At 36.7% G+C, this 23,496-nt stretch overlaps 1 protein-coding gene across 1 annotated transcript in view; it reads right to left on the reverse strand.

Annotated features, from left to right (window-relative positions):
* The window catches only part of ASTN2 (astrotactin 2), a 1,124,306-nt gene that overhangs the window by 686,479 nt on the left and 414,331 nt on the right, over positions 1 to 23,496 (reverse strand). The window contains exon 7 of the mRNA XM_072631748.1: positions 12,009 to 12,176. Within this exon, the coding sequence (XP_072487849.1) occupies positions 12,009 to 12,176 (168 nt within the window). The remainder of the gene's footprint in view (positions 1 to 12,008; positions 12,177 to 23,496) is intronic.

The following is a 23,496-nucleotide window of genomic DNA, read 5'->3' on the forward strand; positions in this document are numbered from 1 at the left end:
AAAAAATAGCCATTAAGTGGAGCTTGAGTAGGTCCAATCTATGGGCTTCAGAGTAAATTGGGTTTAAGGTTTGAGGCAGGCAGGCAGGCAGGAAGGAAGGAAGGAAGGAAGGAAGGAAGGAAGAAAGGAAGGAAGAAAGGAAGGAAGGAAAGAAGGAAGAAAGAAATCTAACAAGTAAACCCTAAGTTAACTGGGCAGCTTCTGGCCACCAAAATTTACCTTCCTTTGGAGAGGAGAAGGAAAGGGAGAGGGAGAGGTAGAGGATGAGCTGAGTTACCCAGCTAGTTGGGTCCCCATTCAGGTAGCTCAGTCTACTCACAGGTTGTGTTTGTCCTTCGTTTTCAAAGAGGCCTATGACATCAGGGAAATGATGACATGACTCGAAGTTGACTTTGATTTGAATGAGGGAGGGCTCTGAAAAGTCACCAGCCTCACTTTCTCCCCCAGAGCCATCTGGATCCAGTGACCAGATATTCATCAGGATGACTTGAGATGGCCTAGGATGCAACAGGAGACGCTGGCCCTTTTATGTTAAGGCCAACGGTAACTGCTTCTCTTTGGAACAGCAACCCTGAGGGTCTTGCCCTCTCATTTTGATTTTTTTCTTTTTCTAATGAAAGGAGTCTTGACTACTTCTTAAAGAGGTCTATTCGTTGAATGGGCATTATCTCATTCTATGTGAGTACCTGAAAAGACCTTAGCCTAAAAGAGCCAGGGTCTCCCATTGCATCCTGGGCCATCTCAAGTCATCCTGATAAATGGTCACTGGATCCAGATGGCTCTGGAGGAGAAAGTTAGGATGGTGACCTTTGTACAGCCTTCCCTCATTCAAATCAAAGTCAACTTCAAGTCATATCATAACTTCCCTGATGTTATCGTCCTCTTCAGAAACAAAGGACAAACACAACACAATAAATTAAAGGAAGCAAATTCAGTGAGAACACAAGCAACTGGGGTTAATTGTCATTTAGTATCTCTTACTATATGTCACTTAACTTGTCTGAACCTCAATTTCCTCACCTGTAAATGGACATAATTCATATACTATTTATTTTACCTTCTAAGGATATTGCACAGAAAACATTACATAACCTATTTGAACTCATTCCTCAATGATAAACAAATTCTCACCTGCCATCCCCTTTTCATCTCAGGGATTCTGAACCCTCTTGGAATTATTCAAATCCTATTCTCCATTTCTATTCCTCTCTAAAGTTACTCACCCACTATGCTTTCTGAAATGCCTGATTCATGGATAACAAACTTGCTTTCATCTTAAATCTTTTTTTTCCTTCCTTCCTTTCATCTTCTGACTTTCACTAAGACCTGCTGCCTCCTGAGGATACTGCCTCTGACCTCCCTTTCCAGCACTGGCTATACTTTCTACTCAGTCTCACTTTACATGACCTCTCACTGTTTGAGGTCAGATAATTGAAAATATTCTTTGGTTTCCATTGCCACTTCCAAGCTCTCCTACTACAATCCCTCAGTAACATCTTCTCCTTTGAGGTTCACCCAGTCCCATAACTAGTGCCCAATCAAATTCTTGTAGCTCTTGTCTACTAATCTCTAGTATACTTTACTTTCCTCAATGAATTCAGGACCTGGATTACAGTCTTTCTTTCCTCCTCAACTCCTGTCTTCACACCAGGGGATTTTCACAGGCATATTGATACTCCTAACCTTCCAATTCTTCAACTAACTCATTTACCATGATCTAGTTCTCCATGCCTCCTCAGCTCCTGAGATGGTTATGCATCCTTGATCTCACCATCAGCTACAAATGTTCCAAATCAGTTACATGTTCATAACCTGAAATTTCTTTAACTGATTATAATCTATAAGTTATAATCTATTGCCATTATCTACCTCTCCCTCTTTCTCTTGCAACCCCAAACCCTGTTCTACATGTTCACTGTGATGACCAATTACTTGACCCTTCTGTTCTTTTCTAGGTCATCACTCCTGCACTTGCTCCATCTGCCTCCCTTCCACATCTTAATCCACTCTATAATGTCACCTTCTCTTTCCCCTTTATCCTATCACTGCTCTTGTCCTTCTAAATCTCATTTTTGGATTACTCACACCATCTGCTTTATTCTTATACAGAAGGTGCTGAACAAAGATGGAAAAAAAAATGATGAAACTTTGCTGACTAGACCCACAATAAATTTATGTTACACAATCTCAAATGCTCCTGCAATATAGAAAGACAATCTTCTTACAGTTCTTTAATTGAGTCAATGTTCCACTCACTGCAGAGGCATTTCTAAACCTTTTCACACCTTCGCTCTTCCTCCGCCTACCCTCTCAGGTGAAAAATTTTCCTTACATATAGTTGAAAAAATTGAGACTGTTGGCCATTTACCTTCTCTCTTTCTTATCTCACCTCACTGGATGCCTTCTGCCCCTATCTCTTCTTTCACCTGAATCTCATATGAAGAGGTGGCTCTTCTGCTAGCCAAGACTAATCACTCTACATGCATGAATGATCTCATTAAATCTCCTCTCCAGAAGACTGACTGTTTATTATCCCTAATCTCTAACTTCTCTTCAATCTGCTTCCCTACTACCTCGAAACATGAATCCTCAAAAAACCTTCACTTGGCCCATCCCTTCCTTCTAGCTATCATTCTATATCTTTCCTCTGTTTTTTAGCTAACCTCCTTGAGAATACCACCTATAAAAGTGCTTCTGCTTCTTTTCTTGACTTTTAAAATTATTTATTTTATTTTTAGTTTATGGAATAAAAATCATTTCCATAGCATAATATAATAAAAATAGCACATGAAATTGTAAATATATTTTGTATAACTTGCTAATTCCTTTTAAATACAAAATAAAGTTTTCACATACATTTATTTTCCCCTCTCCCTCTACTGTGAAGATGGCTACCATTAGACTCAAATATGTATGTGTGAATGTGTATGTATGTATATATATAAAATGCATGTGTGTATATGTATATATTTATGTATGTTTACATATCTATACATACCTATTTCTATCTATTTACCTATTTATGTAAAGTCATTCTACATACTTATTTATTAGCTCCTTCTCTGGATGCAGATAGTATTTTCCTTCATATGTCCTTTGTAGTTGAGTATTTATAATAGTCAAAATGACTTATTTGTTCAAAGTTGTTCTTAAAACAATATTGCTGTTACTGTATACAACATTCTCTTGGTTCTGCTTATTTTGTCCTTCATTATATCATATGTACCCATGTATACCAAATGTATCCATGTTTTTCTAAGATCATCAAGCTCATCATGTCTTATAGCACAGTAATACTCTATCACAATCATATACCACAATTTGTCCAGCCATTCCCCAGTTGATGGGCATCCCTGAAATTTCTAGTTCTTTGCCACCACAAAGATACTGCTATAAATATATTAGAACATATAGATTCTTTTTCTTTTTCCCTAATCATCTTTGGAAATATACCTAGTAGTGGTATTCCTGGGCCAAAGGTTATAGGCATACTTCTTTTCCTCTCACCAACTTTTTAACTCTTAGGTCTGGTATCAGACCTCATCATTCAACTGAAACTACTCTCTCCAAAGTTGTCATTGATCTCTTAATTGTGAAATCTAATGGCCTTTCTCAGTCCTCATCCTTTTTGACCTCTGAAGACTCTGACACTATCAATCACTTTGTTTTCCTTGATCATTTCTTCTCCCCAAGCATGGGTCTCCATAACATTACTTTATCCTGGTTCTTTTTCCTATGTAGCTCACCACTATTTCTTAATTTTCTTTCCTGAGTTTTCATCCAGGGCACAGCTACTAACAGTGGGTATACCAAGCTCTATCCTGAGCCTTTTTCTCATAGCTCTCTCAAAGGTTATTTCAAAGGAAAGGAAAAGAAGATAAGGGAAGGGAAAGGAAGGGAACCAGGGAGAAGGAAGAATATAAGCACTTATATAATACTTCCTATGTGCTAGGCACTGTGCCAACAGCGTCACAAATATTATTTCATTGGATCTTCACAATAACCCGACAAGGTAGGTTCTGTTATTATCCTCATTTTACAGTTGAGGAATAGGCCAATAGAGATTAAATGACTTGCCCAAGGTCACACAGCTAGAAAGTGTCTATGGCTGGATTTGAACTCAGCTCTTCCTAACTCCAGGCCCCAAACTATTCACTGTGGCACCCATTAGCTTCCATGGATTAAATTATAATCTCTATATAGAGGACTCTCAGATTTGTTTATTCAGTGGTAACCTAAGACCTGACCACTAATGTCTCCTGAACATCTCAACCTTGATACCCCATAGCCCATCTTAAACTCAACATGTCCAAGACTAAACTTTCTCCCAAACTCTCTCCTCTTCTGAACTTCTCTAATACTGCCAAGGGTACCATCATTCTTCTAATCTCTCAGGCTTGAAACTTAGATGTCATCTATCTTTATTCAATGTCTTTTACACCCACATCTAATCTGTTGTCAAGTCCTATCAGTTTTACCTCAGCAGAATTTTTCCAAATATATATATAATATATACACATACATAATAATACATACACATATATATTCTTCCTTCTCCCCTATGACCCTAGTACAAGCCTTCACTATCTCACTCCCGGACTATTGAAATCACTGTTGATGAGTTTCCTTGCCACAAGTCTTAACTCAGTCCATTGTATCTACTTAGCTGGTAAAGAGATCTTCCTATAGTGCATTTCACCTCTACTCAGTAAACAATAGTTGCTCCTTATCATCTCTAGGATCAAATAGAAAAATCCTCTATTTAATGCCCCAAATCACCCATAACTTGATCCCTTCCTAAATTTCCTGTCTTCTTATATCTCACTCCTACCCCCAATCCCCTACATAATCTATGATCCAATGATCCTGGTGTCCTTGATGTTCTGGATATAAGACCCTCCATTCCTGACTTTGTATTTACATTGTGTTCATCTCAGTCCCCTGTTTTCCTTTATGTCCCAGCTAAAATATCACCTTCCACAAGAAGCATTTCCCAATCTCCCTTAATGTTAGTGCTTTCTCACTATTCATTATCTCCAATTTATCCTATATATCCATTGTTTGTACATGAATGTTTCCTTGTTATCTCCTCCATTAAACTGAGAGCTCCTTAAATGCAGAAATTGTTTTATCTATTTATCTATCTATAATATTTTATGTATATATATGTATATATCTCCAGTATTTAACACAATACCTGAAAAACAGTAGGTGATTAATAAATGATTGTTGACTGATTTACCTTAAAGTTTTGTCAGGAAGACATGAGCTCAAATCCTACTTCAGACACTTACTAGCTGTGTGACCCTGGGCAAGTCATATGCCCTCTAATTGCCTTAGTTTTCCTCATTGGTATAATGAGGTTAGTAACAGCACCTACATTTCAAGGTGGTTGTAAGGATAAAGTTAGAAAATATTTTAAAGCACTTTGCAAATCTCAAGGTGCTATATAAAGGCTAGCTACTATAATTATCATTATTATTCACATGTGAGCTATTAATATTCTATTCCATCTCTCATGTGGGAAGATGGAAGACAGGGTGGGGGAGAAAAAGAGACTACTGAGAAAATTGCTTTTATGAGGTTGTCACAAAGAATTCCTCCTTACGCAATGAAAGGCATTTATGAAAATATAGCTCATTGCTATTGGTCTGAGTGCAAGTTATACTCTTTGTTGATCTTCCAACCAATTATTTAATCAGAGAATATAAACTCATCTGAATAGTTACTTGATGCAAACATAGTTAAGAAGAAGAAATCTTATGTAAAACTGATTATACTGTAAGGGTTCCATGACTTGTGACTTTGAGTTGTTCCCATAACTTCTGGCAAAGATCCAAGTAAGAGAACAGGGAAGATCTCAAATGATGCTAGCAGGGACAAAGCTGGGAGTGATATGCCATATGGTCATCACTGCCCAGATTTTATGGTGTGTGTTGTTATTTTAGGGCCTTTAGCAATTTATAGCATAATCTAACGTATAAGATTCTCCATGGGAAGACAGACAACAGAGAATGGCAGAAACAGACACTAAAGTCTCCCAAGAAACCTGATTCTCCAGGGTTTCACTATTTAACCCCAAAGAGGTAACACCTGGCTCTTCAGTTCTCCCTGCTAAAAGCAAACTCACTTTTACAATGATGGCCATTTCAGGAACAGTGATCCAGAAGCATGGGAACATTAAAGCTCTGTATGATTAACCATAAGCAGCCTCTGATTTACAGAAATCAGTGCCCTCCTCAGTTTGGTCCCCTCCCTCCCCCCCACCCCCCTCTCTCTCAATATATGTTTCTCTACTACTTGCATGGATAAGTGAGGGATATCTGTTAATCAACTCACTAAAGGTGCATTATAATCAGTGGTGTTACCTGCTGATCCAGCAGACAGATGGATCTCTTCATTTCTGACAGGTTTTATTTTATTTTTTTTATAGAGACCAAGGAGAAGTTTACATGGAAGAGATTAGGACAGGGCTCCCTCCCTAGAGCTAGTTCTCTCCTTTCATCAACCTATCCCCGCAAGGACTTCTCAATCCTCATCCTCTTTGCCTCTCAAAGGCGCTCTACATATTATAATTGACTGTATATGTATTTTGTCTCACTGTTTCATAGAGCTTGGCTTTGTTTTTGTTTTTATTTTGTTTTTATTTTTTTTTAACTAGAAGCATAATACTCTACCTGAAGTGCCTCATCTATAAATTGGGATAATAATAAGTGCCCCGAGAAAGCTTCATCTGCTAGACGAATATGACCTATAAACTAGTTAAAATAAGTGACATATGTAAACTTTATATTTCCTCCAGTACTTGGCAAAGTGCTCCTACAAAGTTCCAAATATTGACCACTGAACACTGAATGAAGTCTCTCTGCTGGTATCTACTTTTCCTCTCAGATACCACAAATCACATTTTTAGTGTCTATCACCTTAATCATGTAATATTATATATTAAGGTAATTTACTTATGTGTCCTATCCCCCCCAGTAAACTATGAGCTTGCTGAGATGCCTATTTTATAGATAAGATTGAGTTACAGTGTTTTCAAGTTTTAGAAATAGCTATGAAAAAGACACCTGTTCAACAAGGGCCCTTGGTGGTGGGCATAGTTAAAGTGATAGGCAGGCCTCTACATTTTCTATAAAGAAAGGCAAAAGCAACAGAGAACTGGAACAAAGTTGTTATCTTTAGGGAGCTATTTTATTGGTGTCCTATCTTCCCAAGGTCATTTGTCTCTTTGTTATTCATCCTTGATTTCTGAAGAGGACCACTGACATTATACATAATGTCCTGAATTAGATTTAAGTAAGACTAAGTTGCACAAAATCATCAGTCTCACTCTCTCTTCCAGAGTCATTGTAAGTCCAGTGGCAAGACAAAAGTCTTGATGATTGGCAATGGACCAGGATGCAGGGGATGACCCTGGTTTCTTCTTTGTCTAACCAAGCTCTAAGTGCTCCACAGTGCCTTTCTCAGCTGCTTTAATGGCCATCGGAACAAACTGTTCTCATCAATCATTCTGCCAAGGGAAGTCTTCCCATACTTTGGGTAACCATCCCCTAACACTCGGATGAATTTGTGGCCTATCAGTTACTCTTAACCATCTCTCTTCGTACATCTGCTGAGATGGTTTTACCAGGGTGTGGCCTCTGCACCCGTTATAGCTTCTTGAAACCTTGTGGATGTGTTCAGTCATTCTCAGCTGTGTCCAATGTTTTGTGACCCCATTACGGCTTTTCTTGGTGAGGATACTGGAATGTTTTGTCATTTCCTTCTCCAGCTCATTTCATAAATAAGCAAACCGAGGCAAACAGGATGAAGTGACTTGCCCAGGGTCATACAGCTGGAGAGTCAGACAACTTGAAGTCAAGTCCCAACTCTCTTAATTCATCTTACACAACCAAATAATTTTCATTAATTTTGTATATAGTGATAAAGGTATATGATGACTCCCTCATAAGCTCTTTGAGGTTAGGACCTGCTTAATGTTTGCCTTTGTATCCTAAGAACCCATATCTATGCTTGGCACATAATAGGCACTTAAATGCTTGATTAACTGTTCACGTCACTGACAGACAGGTCACTTCCTTTGGCTAGGTTGTAGTAGAATTATCTATAAAAATGAGGAAATTTTACTAGATGATCTCACCTCAAGCATCTTTGAATTCCTTAGAACCCCCAATGCTTAGCTCAAGTCACATGGTCAATACGAGGGCCTTCCTGATGCCAAATTACTCTGTATATGTGTATGTATGTATACATGTACATGTGTGTACATATGCACATATTATCTAAGTGTACTCCCTCCAATCACTATAAATGTAAGCTGCTTAGAGCTAGGGACTGTTTTCATTTTTCTCCTTGCATCCGTAATGCCTGACAGTTTCTAGCACATAGTGTGCATATGAAATATCTTTTTTAAATTCGATTTCTAAGATGCAAAATTTCTCTAAAGTCTATGAAACTGCTTCTTTCCAATCTTAACACAGCACAAATAGGCCAATGCTTTCCCACAGTCTTTGTTTTGATCTCTTAATGTTGACATTTTATCTTATTCTGAGTTTATTTTTTATAAGGGTTCTCATTCACTCTCTACTTGAAGACATCAGTTATGGGAAGTTTATTACCTCCTACGTAAAGGTTGTGTTTAGTTCTGTTTTACTTTTGCACATTTCTAACTTTTAGGAAGTTTTTCTTATACAGCGTTTAAAGTTGCATCTCTGCAACTTCTACCCACTGTTCCTGGTTCTGTGGTCAAGCAGAAATTTAATTCTTTAATCCTTCAACTTTAAAAAAACGTAATCAAATTCTTTGACCCCTTAAGTATTACTTCTAAACCAAGGATTCTTAATCTGAGCTTTTAGAATTAATTGGTTTTCTTTGTTATCCTATGTATTGTATTTTATGTATTTAAAGCTATGACCCCTAGAGAAGGGGTCCTTAGATTTCACCAGATTAACAAAAGGGTCCACTGCACAAAAAAATAGGTGAAGATCCTCTGCTCTAAGGATCCTGGAACTAAGAATTCCTGATCTAACCTAACTATCCCTAGTTCTTTCAACTAACCATAACATGGCCATGGTTTTGAGTACTATTGGCATGCTGGTCATCTCCCCATTTGACATTGTCCTTTCTAAAAGGTGGCCCTTGACTATAAAATTTTGTATATTCTTTGTTCTGGCAATACCACTACTAGGTCTATATCCTAAAGTTATAGAGGAAAAAGATCTATTTGTACAAAAATATTTATAGCAGCTCTTTTTGTTTTGGCTAAGAACTGGAAATTGAAGGGATGTCTATCAACTGGGGAATGGCTAAACAATCTGTGGTATATGATTGTGATGGAATATTATTGTGCTACAAGAAATCATAAGCAGAATGATTTCAGAAAACCCTGAAACCACATACATGAATTGATGCACAGTGAAGCAAACAGAACCAAGAGAACACTGCACACAGTAACAGCAATATTGTCTGACGAAGAACTGTGAATGACTTAGCTCAATACAATGATCCAAGACAATCCCAAATGACTAATGATAAAGCATACTATCCACTTCCATACTATTTACTTTTTTTAATAGTGACTGAAGCATGCTATTTTTCACTTTCTTTCTTTCATTTTTTCTTTTATTTGAATCTTCTTATACAAAATTACTAACATGGAAATATTTTGCTTGATTGTACATGTATAACCTATATCTGATTGCTTACCGTCTCAAGACTGGGAAATGAGAGGGAGGGAAGGATAGAACTTGGAATTCAAAACTTTTTTTAAAAATATCAAAAAATTTTTGACATGTATTCGGAGAAAAGTAAAATATAGTGGAAAAGAAGTGGCCTTTGGTACCGTATAGAGTACTCCAAATGAGGCTTGAGAATATTAGGAGGACACAACAGGACTGTCATCTCACTCATTCTGGACACTCTACTTTTCTTAAAGTCTTACTGAACTTGAAGTTCACTTAAATTATTTTCACATTAATTACTGTCAAATCATAAGTCTCTTATCCTATATTTGAGCAGGCAGCATTTTGAAGCCAAGCATAGGACCTTATAATATCTGATTATGTTCCATTGTTGTGGCCTAATAATAAACACTTCTTTAGACCCCAATTCTGTCATCTAACATATTAACTGACCTTCACAGCACTGTATCAGTACAAGCCACTTATGAGCTTTAATCCAAGTCATTGAAAAAAAGTTGAATGAGATCAAGGATAAAATTTGGGACCATATCAGTAGAAGTCTTTAAAAGTTGATCTCATTAACAACTATTATCTGGAAATGGGCATTCAGCTAGATCCCAAACCTACAGAACTCCACCATTACTCCACATCTCTTTCATCTTGTCTATCAGATTGTTGCTAAAGAAATCTAGGCATCTAGGCAGAGCAGTGGATAGACGCTGGGCCTGGAGTCAAGAAGACTCATCTACCAGAGTTCAAATCTGACCTCAGACAATTACTAGCTGTGTGACCCTGGACAAGTCACTTATAACCCTGTTGGCTTTTGTTTTCTCATCTGTAAAATGAGTTGGAGAAGGAAATGGCAAACTACTTCTTGATTTTTGCTAAGAAAACCCCAAATGGTATCACAAAGAATTAGACACAACTGATACAACTAAATAGCAGTAACCAGAGAAATCTAGGTATCTTCTATCTGGCATTCTTCTTATTTAATGTCTTAGCAATCTAATAGTACTCATCTCTTCCTTCAAGGATTCCTCCCAGACATACTTTGGAATAGCATCGTAAAATGGAAAGAACACATACTGGGAAAGTAGAAACTTGGGTTATCTATAGATTTTATATAGTCTTAATTTTGACACTAATGCTGTATGACAATAATTTTTTTAAAAGTCCCCTTCTAGACTTCAATTTCCACATCTGCACATCTGCTTGGTCTATACTAGATAATTTACAAAGTTCCTTCTAGCTCTGAGATGAGAGAAGATATGTTCTGACATTCTGTATTCTAAATATAACACAAAGTCAAAAAACTTAATTCAAATTAGAGTGCATTTAAGACGGGCTCAGTTTTCAGAACAGAGGTCACAATAGTATAACTATCCTCCATCTCAGTGAGATCACATAGAGAGGTTTATGTTCAGTTCTAGGACTTATATTTTAAGAAAGACACTGACAAGCACATCCAGAAGAGACGGACAAGGATTATAAGAGGGTTGGAGACTGTAGCCTCAAAGGCTTAGCTGAAGGATCTGAAGAGGTTTGGTCTGGGGAATATGTCTTCACATATCTGAAGAGTTTGTTACCATGGGAAAGGGATTATGTGTGTATGCTTGCTTCATGGAGTCCAAGAGAGAACAAGAACAAAAGAGGCTAGGATAATTAGGGTTAGACTAGGAAGAATGAAAAGACACAATACTTCAGTTAATGTAATTTAGAAATGATGGGTGTAAGGATCCAAGAAACACATTTCAGCTTAAAGTAAGGGGAAGGGGGTACTTCCTAAATTATTAGAATGGTCTGTCTTGAGAGACAGTGGACATTCATCAAGTAGAATATTGACTTCATTAAATCAAGGATATTAAAGACTAGATTCCTTTTCAGGTTATAGGTTAAGCTAGATGATTTTTGAGATCCTAGTCAACTCCTGAGACCCATGATTCTGGGCAAGTTCCTCCTACCTCTAAAGTTCTATGTTCTAGTATTCTTTTTCTCCATTCCTTTCCAGCCTCAGCATACTATGATGTCATATTTTCCCCCTCTTACATAGTAATGTCTCAACCAAAATAAAAGGAAGAAGTTTTGATTAATTTTCAAACAACAAAACAATTCCTATCATATACTGCAGTTTTCAATTGGGCTTGTGGCCATTACCAATTAAGACTGTATTGTAGAATTATGAAGGATGATGCTCAGAGACCTCCATCCTTGGTTATGATTTTAAGCACAGGAAATAGATACAGATGGTATACCAATTAATCCATAAGATCTTTTTTCCTTATTCCCTACTCAATCCTGATATAGAAACCCCTTTTGTTGGCTCACCTGTTTCCTGATCACAGAGCTGCTCACAGGCATCAGTGGTCCTCTGCCCACATAAGTCTCTTATCCAGGGAGATGTGGCATTAATCTGGTAATAAAGGGAAAGCTTGGCTGGGTTTAACCAGTCGGAGATGTCCAGGTAGCTCCCCTCACTGACCACAAAGCTGCTACCTGTGAGTAGACAGAAAGATACTTTAATTTTACAGATACATTAGAAAGAAACTTATAGCTTCCATGTTGAGAACAGAAAAAATGTAAATGAAGACTATACTCCTTGTAGAATTACAGGATATAGACTAGTTTCTCTTATTATTTTCTAGGACAATTTATCTATTTCATGCAGAGGTAGACTTGCCCATTTATCCATAATATGTATGGGCCCCTGTGATACAGCAGAAGGGCCTTGGATAAGTCTCTCAAACTCTTTAGGACTCACCTTTGTTATCTGTAAATGGACAGGACTGAACCAAACATTTCTAACTATTAAGAACTTATGTCAAAGACTCTTGCATTTGGAATTAGGGGAAAAAAAGTAGTGTTTAAATTTCTATTTTGCTGCTTATTAGCCATATGGTTTTAGACAAATCAACTAACTTCCTGGAGCTTCCATTTCCACATCTGTGATAGGGGAATAATGATATTTATAGTGCCTATAACACAGGGCTGTTATGAAGGCACAATGAAATAATGTATTTAAATGACCAAAACTTAACCCAGTGCCTAGCATATAGTAGGTCCTTAATAAATGCTTATTTACTTACTGACTTTGAAACCATAAGGTGTTATGTAAATATAAACAATTTTTATTATAAAACAACAAACGCAAGCACTTGAAGCAGTTTGCGAATTAAAGTATGATGCAATATAAGGCATTCTGAGAGAAATCTGAACAGAGAATATTTATAATGTTGATGTTTTTAACCTTTTTGGTGTCATGGACTTGATTGGCAGTCTGGTGAAGCCTTTGGACCCCTTCTCAAAATAATCATTTGTTGTCTACATTCAAAACTGAAGGAAATGCTAGATTTCTTTTAGAGGTTAGTTGAAGTAAAGATATACATTTTTTCCCATCCAAGTCCATGGATTACCCTGGAATATCTCCATGAATGCCTCCGGAGTCCATGGGCCACAGCTTAAGAAACCTTAATCTAAAGGTAGAAGTGATGTTTGCAGGCATTCAAGGTCAACCAATTAACTACTCCAGTTCAGCACGGAAGATGTTCTAAGTTTCCTGGCATCCAAGGTAAAAAGGTAAACCCATTTTCTTACAGTTTTCATTTTCTGACCAAAGAAATGCATGTTATCTGTCCAATAAATGTTCTTTACATAAATGAATAAATGGCAAGGACTCAATGATAACCTATGGGATCACCTTGGGAACTAAACCCTATCTCATCAAAAATGAGATTCGTCTTTCCCCATGCTTCAGAATCCCCCATGTTTTTCTTGGACCCTCCTCCTCTCATCTATTTGGCTCTGCACCAAATGTGTCTCTCTGTTGTCTCCTCACACCTCTCTCTCCAGAGAGCAGTGATTCTGAAATGAATTCATGCCCAAATCTCTCCTTTAAAACTGTGATGTTTCTTTATTTTTAAAATGTATTTTTCTCTCCCACTGGCTTGTGGGAATATGCATCATCTAATTAGCCAAATAGATTTTCAGTTCAGCCCAATCATTTCCTTATCTAACATCTGAAGCCCGGCATTGCTCAAGGGACTGCACAGACGCCGAGGTCCTCATTAACTCTGATCTTCAATTACATTGATTATAAGACTGCTTCTGTAATTGTGCAGCATACATCAAGGGTGAGTGGAGGAACCTTTGCCATTCTTTGGTGTTTTCTATGAAGCCAAAGGCCCACAGACCACCAGAGAACCTGAAAAGTACAGATGGGGGCTAAAAATACCAAGGCAGGTCTCACCATACTAAATTTCCTAGAGTACTAGATAACAATAAGTACTTCTCTATTATATTCATGGCAGGTAAAGGGAGATTTCAAAGGAAAGCTTTTGGTTTCAGAAATGAGTTGGAACTGTGAAGGAGAATATTGCATGGTAGAGGTATTTTCATAGATGAAGCTAAAAGACTCTTGTCAAGTAATTCTTGTACTTCCTCATGAGGTAAAGGAATGAAAGATGGAATTCTTCCCATTCTACTATTCCTTAATTATTTAGCTCACATCTATCAGAGGTTTGAGGCTACAATCTAGGAGAAAAATGGCTCCCATCATATCAAAAGCTATCTTACCTCCCCCCCACCCCCACAAACACATGTGAAATAGACAAAATAATGAGATATTCAGGAACAAAAGGATCCTGGTGGAGCCCCAATTTAATTCAATTAACATTTATTGATCACTTATTACATGCAAGGCGCTCTGCTACATGTAAGGTCAAACAAAAATCATTCATGACCCTCAAAGAGCTTGTTTTTATTGCTAAACTAATAGTCAAATAAAAAGAAATAATAAAGAATGTTAGAGCAAGAGGAGATTTTTAAAAGTCTAGTCAAATATGAAAGGATGCAGAGTGAAGAGAAAAGAATCAGGGGAAAAATTTATACAATAACAGAAACTTTGTAAATAGAAAGACTTTGAAAGACTTAAGAACACTGATCTATCTCTGGCCAAGCATGATTCCAGACAACTGAGGAGGAAGAATACTTCAGCTCCTGATAGAGAGGGTATAGATGCAATATACAGAAGAAGACATACATTTTTGGACATGATTAGTGTGGGACTTTGTTCTGCATGACTACGCACATTAGTTACAAAGGTTTGTCTTTTCTTTTTCTCTTCCCAAATAGGAGGTGAAGGAATGGGAAAGAGAGGGGATAAATACTAATTAGGTGTATAGGGAGAAGGGAGTTGAAAAGGAGAAATCATCCATCCTAATTCTTTGATTTTAAAGAAATTACATTATTTGCCAATTATCACAAATTAGTAAGTAGCAGAATCACATCTAGGCATATCTAGTGTCTAGAGGTTTTCTGACTCTCTGCCCGTGACCAAGCCACAGTGCCAACAATGGTACTCTGAGAACTTAGATGAATCTCTGATCTCAATTCAAGTGAGTATCTGCTTCTATATGTGTAGATTGTACTCATCTATTCCTTCTCAGACTACATGAATCAGGTCCATATCCTCCTGTAAATACTCCACAGAAGATCAATTCCACCTTTGGAGGTCTTGCCTTAGATATTTTAAAATTGTAATGATATTGGCCCAATTCTAGGCTTTGCCCATAAAAATGACCTACCTTTATTTTTTGCTAGTCATACATGTTCTTAATGGTGACTTTTGTACAAATTAGTGACTATAAGTCATCTTTAATTTTATGCTTTCAGGCTACTACATCCATAGATTACTTGCAATTTTTAATTTTCCAGAAATCATGGTAATCCTTAATTCATAGCCATGTAACATCACAAGGAGATTATTGTTAGCAAAAAGATGGCTTTTTCTTCCATAAATTGAGTGAGTGATTAAACAAAAATGTAGCACATGAATGTAGTAAAATATTACTCTCAATGACAAACATGATAAAAACAAAGAGACATGGAAAGATTTATATGAATTGATGGTGCGTGACGTAAGCAGAAAGGATAGGCACAATGAAACTATAACAATGTAATTGGAAGGAAATACAAGTATAAGAAAACTGAAAGTGAATATTTAAAATTACAAAACCAAGGTTGGCCCTAAAGAAAAGATATGAAGAAACACTTTTGCCCCAACTGCCACTTTTGCAGAGGCTTTGGGGTCCACAAGTATGGAAAATTGCAAATATATTCAAATTTTTTACATATTGATAGGCTTTGCTGATTGCTTTTTTCTCTTCCTCTTTTTCTTTCTTTTAAAAAATACTCCTTGTTATATGGAATGACTCTCTGGCAGGTAGTAGGAGGAGGAATGGAGAGGATGTTTAGGTGATTAAAAAAACATCAATATTTTTTTTAAATGGACTTTCATGTCTTGAAATAGTTTGTGATCCTTGAAAACACTTCACAGTTATGCCACCAAGCTTGTCCCTTTCCTCTTATTGCATTCTGGCCCCAGACCACTGTCCATATATAGTACACATCTGAGATATATTTATATCTATCTATATCTGTATGTTAGTTTTCGTTCATTGCCCCTGGTTCTGCCTTCTGGGACCAAAGAGAATGAATATAATCTCCTCCAAAAAAGTAGCCTTTCAAGCACTTTAAGACAAATGTATGTGTCTTAACTCTTATCTTCTACATGTTAAGTATTCTCGGTTTCTCATATGGTATGACTCAAGGCCCTTTACCTTCCTAGTTGCCTTCTTTCTTGATATTCTCTGGCTTTTCAACATTCTTTTTCAGCAATGGTGCCCTGAACTGAACACCTCATTCTAGATGTGGTTGACAAGGACAGAGTACAATGGGACTATCACCTTCCTATCACTGGAAGCTATGGCCCTCTTTCTGAACCCCAGCTGTGCATGAGCTTTTCTGGTAACTCCATCACATTGCTAACTCCCATTTTAGTCATATCTACTGAAACTACCAGAACTTTTTTAGACTAATTACTTTCTATCCATGCTTTCCCCATCTTATAATTATCAATGATAGGTGTGGCTTTTTGACTCAGTCCAAGTTTTACAGAACAAATCCTCTTATTAAGGGAATTTCTTTTGTGAAGTGCAGATTCAGTCAAAGGGCTGCACTTGAGGACCTAGAGAGCCACATGTGCTAAGGCTGCAGATTCTCCACCTCTGTAGTCCATTAGGATCCTTTAAGATCCTGATTCTATTATACAGTATATTAATAATGCCTCTTGATTTTGGGTCATCTATGAATTTGGTGACCATAACTTCTATGCTTTTATCCAAATCTTTAACAAAAATGTTGATCTACACAGACGCAAGGACAGATTTCTGGGCTACTCCCTTAGAGACCTCCTGCCACACTGACATTAAACTTTTTATACCTATTTGTTGACCATCCAATCAATTCTGAATGGATCAGACTGCATATTTATGTAATATCTCCACACAAAGGATATAGGAAATTTTATCAAGATCTTGTTCACTAAAATCCAGGCAACCTATAGCTATATCACTAATTTATTTTATTATTTTAGTAATTCTATCAGAGGACAGCTACGAAGCTCAGTGGAAAGAGTGCTAAGCCTGGAGTAAACAAAATCTGAGTTCAAATCTGACCTTTGACACTAGCTCTGAGACCACAGACAAATCATTTAACCCTGTTTGTTTCCTCATCTGTAAAATGAGATAGAGAAGGAAATGGTAAACCACTCAAGTATCTTTGCCAAGAAATCCTCAAATGAGGTCATGAAGAATCAGACACAACTGAAATGAATGAACAACAACAAAAATTCTTTCATAAAAGGAACTGTGGTTTGTCTGGCATGACCCATTGATGAATATGGATTCATATGGCTCTTTGCAATTTCCATCAGTCCTTCCAGATATTTATCAGACATCTCTTTAATCACTTGCTCAATAATTTTCCTGGGAACTAAAGTCAAGGTAACCTGCAGTTTGCAGACTCAGTTCTTATCCCTCTTTTGAAAAGTTTGAAAATATTTGCTCATATCCAATCACATGGTCCCTTTCTTGTTTTCCAGGATCTTTCAAGTAACACTGACAGGGACTCATCAATCATGCCTGACAATTCTTTCAGTGTTCAAGAAGGGATCTAGATCATCTGAGCCAGGTGATTTGAGTTCATCAAGGATAGCTGGGTGCCCTCTTAGGATTTCTTTATCATGTAAATAACCTCCATGATGTTTATTTTTACTCCATCACTTCTTTTGCAAAGAACAAGAGAAATCTGAACAGCTCTCTGCCTTCTCTATTTTCATATTTTCATCACAGATGTCATTAATGTCTATATAGACCATCACTATAAAGATTTTCTAGAGGTGAAAAGGTGAGCATATGATTCAGTAGTTGCTGGTGAGTATCCTTTCACATTTGGGGTAGGAGGAGGCAAAAGCAAATGTCCATGGCCTTTTTTATTGTTTTAGAATTTTGTCTCCTTTGATATATTTTGAAAGTAGTTCCAAGAATGCCTCTAAAATTATCACATAAACAGATTTCTTGTGTTTGTCTTTTATCTGGGCCAGATACTCTTTTTGAATTCTTTTTCACTCCATCTCTTTGTATAGCTCATTGAGAACTAAGGTGTGAGAGTTGAAATGTGGTTCCACAGTAATCAATGATAAGAATTGTTTGTGAAATGCTCGCAAATCTTTTTCCATTTCCCTCTATTTGCTGTGTTCCTTTAAGTGTCATGTATAAATGCTCCAAGGATAATATCATTTACCTGAGTTTCATGTCAAGTTTTATATAGGTTTCTTTTTCCTTTATTTATTTATTTACTTACTATTGTAGTATCGGTGATCTCCCATTTTCTTCTGTAATGCTTAGGAACTTCTATTCTAAATGGGCATTGACCATGGCTTACATCTCTCTAAAGTTTTCAAGAAAGTAAAATATCTACCAGCTAGACTCTTTTGGCCCCCTTTTTGTGGCAACCGTTTAAATTCTTTGAAAAAATAGTGCCAGTGGGAGTTAATTTCTTTATTTTTTTCTTTCATTCAACAGCTTGTTTAATTATATCTGGTAAGAGTTGTTGTAATTGTCTTCTCATTATTGGTCTAACTTATCATTTAGTATTGATTTTTATCTTTGGTATCATTGATCAATGATCTGGCTATACACAGAGAACTGATTGTGAAATGACTCCTCTGTAACCATTCATTTCTTCTCTGTTAAGATATAGTCTACTTCAGATGTATGACTCTGTGTGTGTGTGTGTGTGTGTGTGTGTGTGAAAGAGAGAGAGAGAGAGAGAGAAAGAGAAAGAGAGAATTTTGTTCAGTCGCCCAGCACTTTGAAGAATATATTTACTCTAAATCATGTTTTCCAAAATATTTTTCACATATTTTACACATTGTGATCAGTAAGAACCCATCAATCAATATTCATCTATTAAGTACTTACTATGTACGAAGCACTATGCTACTCATATTATTAAAGCAATCTTGCCAAATTATTGATAACATTTCTTCACTTCATTCTCTACATCAAATACTGGTACAGATTCTGTAGTTATGTTCATAGTAATCTTTTCAAAAAGTGAGATGACCAAGTGTCCTATGAATTAGGGTTTCTTGTCCTTGGGCACATAATTAAATAAGAGCCACTCCCTGAGAGTTGATAAGCAGTTCCGCAATTCCTGCCACTTGCTAGGCTGTGGCTGATGGCTTGTTTGAGCTCAGGAGTTCTGAGATGCAGTAGGCTAGGCCAATTGAGTATCTAGACTAAGTCTGGCACCAATAGGATGAAGTCAACAGAAGTTAAGGCCTACTAGGCTGCTTAAAGTGGGTAAATGAGGTCAGGTAGGAAAACAGAAGAGGTTCCAGTCAGTATTTGAATTTGGCCTGTAAGTGACCTCTGTACTGGCAATCTGGGTGAGATAGGAAGAACCAATCTAGAACAAACAAACAAAGGCCAGACCACTTCTGTTGTTCCCATTTCTATAGTGTTTTAGACAGATAGCTTTTCTCACAACTTTTGAGGAAGCTGGTTCAAATGTCCCCATTTAATGAATGAATAAATTGAGCCTAGAGGCCTAGAATCACAGAACCAGTAAATATAATTCCTGAAATTCTAACCATTCTTCTAACTCCAACATCATTGTTCTTATGAATCAATGTGTTGCCTTTCTAGAACACACAGCCTCTCCAGATCAAACTCAAATGATTTGATTGTGTTGAACTATGAAACATCATGGAGTTATACTGTCCTGCAGCAAGAACATGTGCTTACAGTTTTAAAGTCTCAAAATTTCAGAGTTGGAAAGGACTTCAGAGAACCAGTATCTAAGTAATATCTTCTAAATATCCCTGACAAGCAGCCATTCATCTTCCATTCAAAGCTCTTGCTAATGAGAAACAACCCATTAGCTTCTGAGGCAGCCTCTTCTACTTCTTATATGGGAACATTATTATATATTTAAAAGGAATAGTAAGTCATACATAATTGATTTGCAGTTTTATATGTAATCATCTCTTTTATTATATTATGTTATTAAAATGTTTGTTTTATTCCATAAATTTAAAAAAATTAAATAATAAGGGAAATCCCTCTTTTATAAGGTGAGATCTGCTACCCTGTAGAGTCTACCCATTGCTAGCCCTCTGGAGCCAGAAAGAAAAAGAAAAATAGAAAGAAATATATGCACACATATGCATATACATATACACACATATATTCAAATATTTGAGTATAGTTATGAACTTCTTGCAAGTCCTTTCCTTCTGGCTAAATATTTTGTGTTCCTTGGATAAATGTCTCTCATCAAACTGTCCATCTTCTTACAGAGCCATTGAAATGTGTAACTATCTCTCCTAAACTTTGGCACCAAACATTTAATGTAATTCTCCATATGGGATCTTACCAACACAGAAGACAGTGTGATGATCACCTTCCTTGTTCCATGAACTGTGCTTATTGATATAGAAGCGAATTTCTACAATCTTAAGTATAATAATAAAAATAAATAATAAAATAATAAACATAAAATAAAAAGAATAAAGTCTCATTTACATGAGACTTAAAAGTCTGCAAAATATTTACAAATGTTATCTCATTTTATTCTTGCAACAATCTATCATCTAAAAGCTAGATGCTATTATAACCCCCATTTTACAGTTTAGGAAAGAAGGATGGAAGAGGTTAGCTTGGGGTTGCACAGGTAGTAAGTGTCAAGGGTCATATTTAAACTCAGTCTTCCAGCACTCCATCAACTGCACCACCTACCTACATGAAAGAGGCATTATTGTGTATGCTGCCCTGGTGAAATATATCTAGAGTGAGTATTGGGTTCAATTCTAGAAACCAGAAGCACATTGTTAAGCTGAAGAAATTTTGGGTAGTGTCCAAATGATAAAGGATTTCAAGTCCATGCTATGTGAAGATGAGTTGAAGGAATTAGGGGTGCTTGTCCTTGGAAAGCAAGATTGGGTAGGGGTGGGGAGCTCAAGAAATTGATATAAAAGCATTTGAAGGGCTATGATCTTGGAAGATGATTCAACTTTTCCTATTTGGTCCCAGATAGTAAAATTGGTAAGAACAGTTAGAAATTGGAAAGAAAAAAAAAAGAAAAGAACATTTAGGTTTGACATGGTTGGGGATAACAAGCTATCTAAAAACTAGAGCTATCCCAAAGTTTATGGCACTGCCTTGGAAGATAATAGCATCTTCCTCACTTAAGGACTTCAAACAGAGGTTTTACAACTTCTGTTGTTGAGAATTTTGGAATAGTAATTCTTTATGGGATAGGGATTGGCTTATATGGCCACTGATATCTCTCTGGACATTAAACTTTTATGATTTTATGATTCTGTGTCATAACACATCTTGATACCTTCTGCAGATAGAAAACCTTTGGGTGAATGGACCATTAGACCAACCTAAGGCAGCATTTCTCATGTACAGATGATGGAAAGGAGGTATTTCCCACATAACAAAACTGACGTCTCAAAGCATCAACCCAGAGGCTTCCTAAACCTACAAAACCTAAACCTAGAAAACCTGAAATCCCTTCAGGCCATTCTCTCCTTTCCCTCACCTCAAACTGAGATCAAAGTGTGACTGGCTGAGCCTGCCACAGAAGTTCATGAGCCTCATATGTCCCAGGGTCTTACCTTCAAAGTTAAGTGATATACCGTTTGAGTCTGGACAAAAGATGCTTGAAGTTTTGACATTTCTATTTTTTCCTTCTAGGATAAAGCAGTTTGACCATGAATGAGGTTACAGGGGGGAAGAACAAAGATAGAAAATCTAGCTCATATTTCTTTGTAGTGTTTTTTTTCTGAGAAAGATTAAAAGTAACATTTTAAAAATGGTTAACTTTAGAATTTGGTTATATATGTGTGTGTATATATATATGTATATAGATACACATATATATTATATAGATATGCACACATATATATCTTTCCATTTGTGATGCTTTGTGTAGATGGAAACCAAGTGTTAAGTTTAATTTCAATCCAAGATTACAGTTACTTGAATATTATTGGCAAGTGGAACCCCAAAGTCTAAGAACCTTGAACTTCACTAGCCTCCAGTTTCTAGAATCCCTGTTCCTTCTCTTCTCCTAACATATATTAAAAATGTCCAGAGACAGTCTAGGCAAAAGTACATAGTACATAATAGTATAGATAATAATGTATTATAGGAAAAAGAATAATCATTATGGCATCAGAAAATCTGCTTCCAAAGTCCAACTTTGCTTCTTACTACCCATGTTATCTAAAGCAAGTCATATCACTTCTTAACCTTGGTTTTCTTACATATAAAGTAAAGGAATTGGACTTTTTTCTCTCTATATCTCTTTGCAACTCTAAATCCCACAAGCCTATATTTGCCTTTGTTATTCCTTCTTCTTCTTATAAAAGACAACTCTCCCCCCAGCCTAAATGCCTTAGTCTTACTGGAATATATCCCACTTCCTAGGATTCAAGCCATCAATTAAACAACCACTATATAACCTTAGATTGTAAACTTCTTGAGAGCAGGGACTGTTTTTTGCCTCTTTTTGTATTCTCAGAACTTAACACAGTGCCTGGCGTATAGCAGGTGCTTAATAAATGTTTACTGAATTTAACTGAAGATAGGTATCATTTTATCATTGCTTCTTTACAGAGAGAGAAAATAAAAACCAATCAGGATGAGTGACATTGCCAAGTTTCTACTACTAGTTACTACCAGGTAAAGAAGCTGGGTTTCCAAACTCCCAGTTCAAAGTTCTTTCCACTAAACTGAAATGCTTTTCTTGTTCCATTAAATTGTTATTTATCTTTCAATGTGTACATATCCTAGCTCCCAACTGGAATGTGAGCTTCTTGACTCAATCAATGAATCAATCAATAAACACCAAACAAGCATCTATGTGCCAAGCATTATATGAAGTACTAAGGATTCGAAGATAAAGAAGGAGAACTTGTCCCCAGGAAGCTTATATTCTACTGGGGAGGAGAGCAAATTTTTGGACCGATGATTTCATCAATGGAAGGAAGTCTCTGTGAGAAACTTGCTTTAACATCACTGTCCTTCTCTGCAATTTAAAGTCTTAGACTAGGGGTTCTTAATCCTACTTGGTGTCATGCATCCTTTCTCAGATGAATATTTTAAATAGTTGAAGGGAATGTTAAATCACAGTTAGAGGTTAGTGAAAATAGAGGTGCAATTTTTTTTATTCATAGTCAGAACCCCCCCCCCCCCGAAATCTATCCATAGGTCCCTTGTGGATCCATGGAAAACAAAACAAAACAAAACAAAAAACAAATTTATCTTAGAGATTTTCCTAGGGACACTTAGAGGATAATTGACTTACTCACTGTTATGTAGCCAGTATATGACCAAAACAGGACTTGAATCTAGGATTTCCTGAATGCAAGATCAACTCTCTATATTCTATGGATTGTTGC

This window comes from Notamacropus eugenii, chromosome 1 (genome assembly GCF_028372415.1).
Source record: "Notamacropus eugenii isolate mMacEug1 chromosome 1, mMacEug1.pri_v2, whole genome shotgun sequence".
Classification (NCBI taxonomy): domain Eukaryota; kingdom Metazoa; phylum Chordata; class Mammalia; order Diprotodontia; family Macropodidae; genus Notamacropus; species Notamacropus eugenii.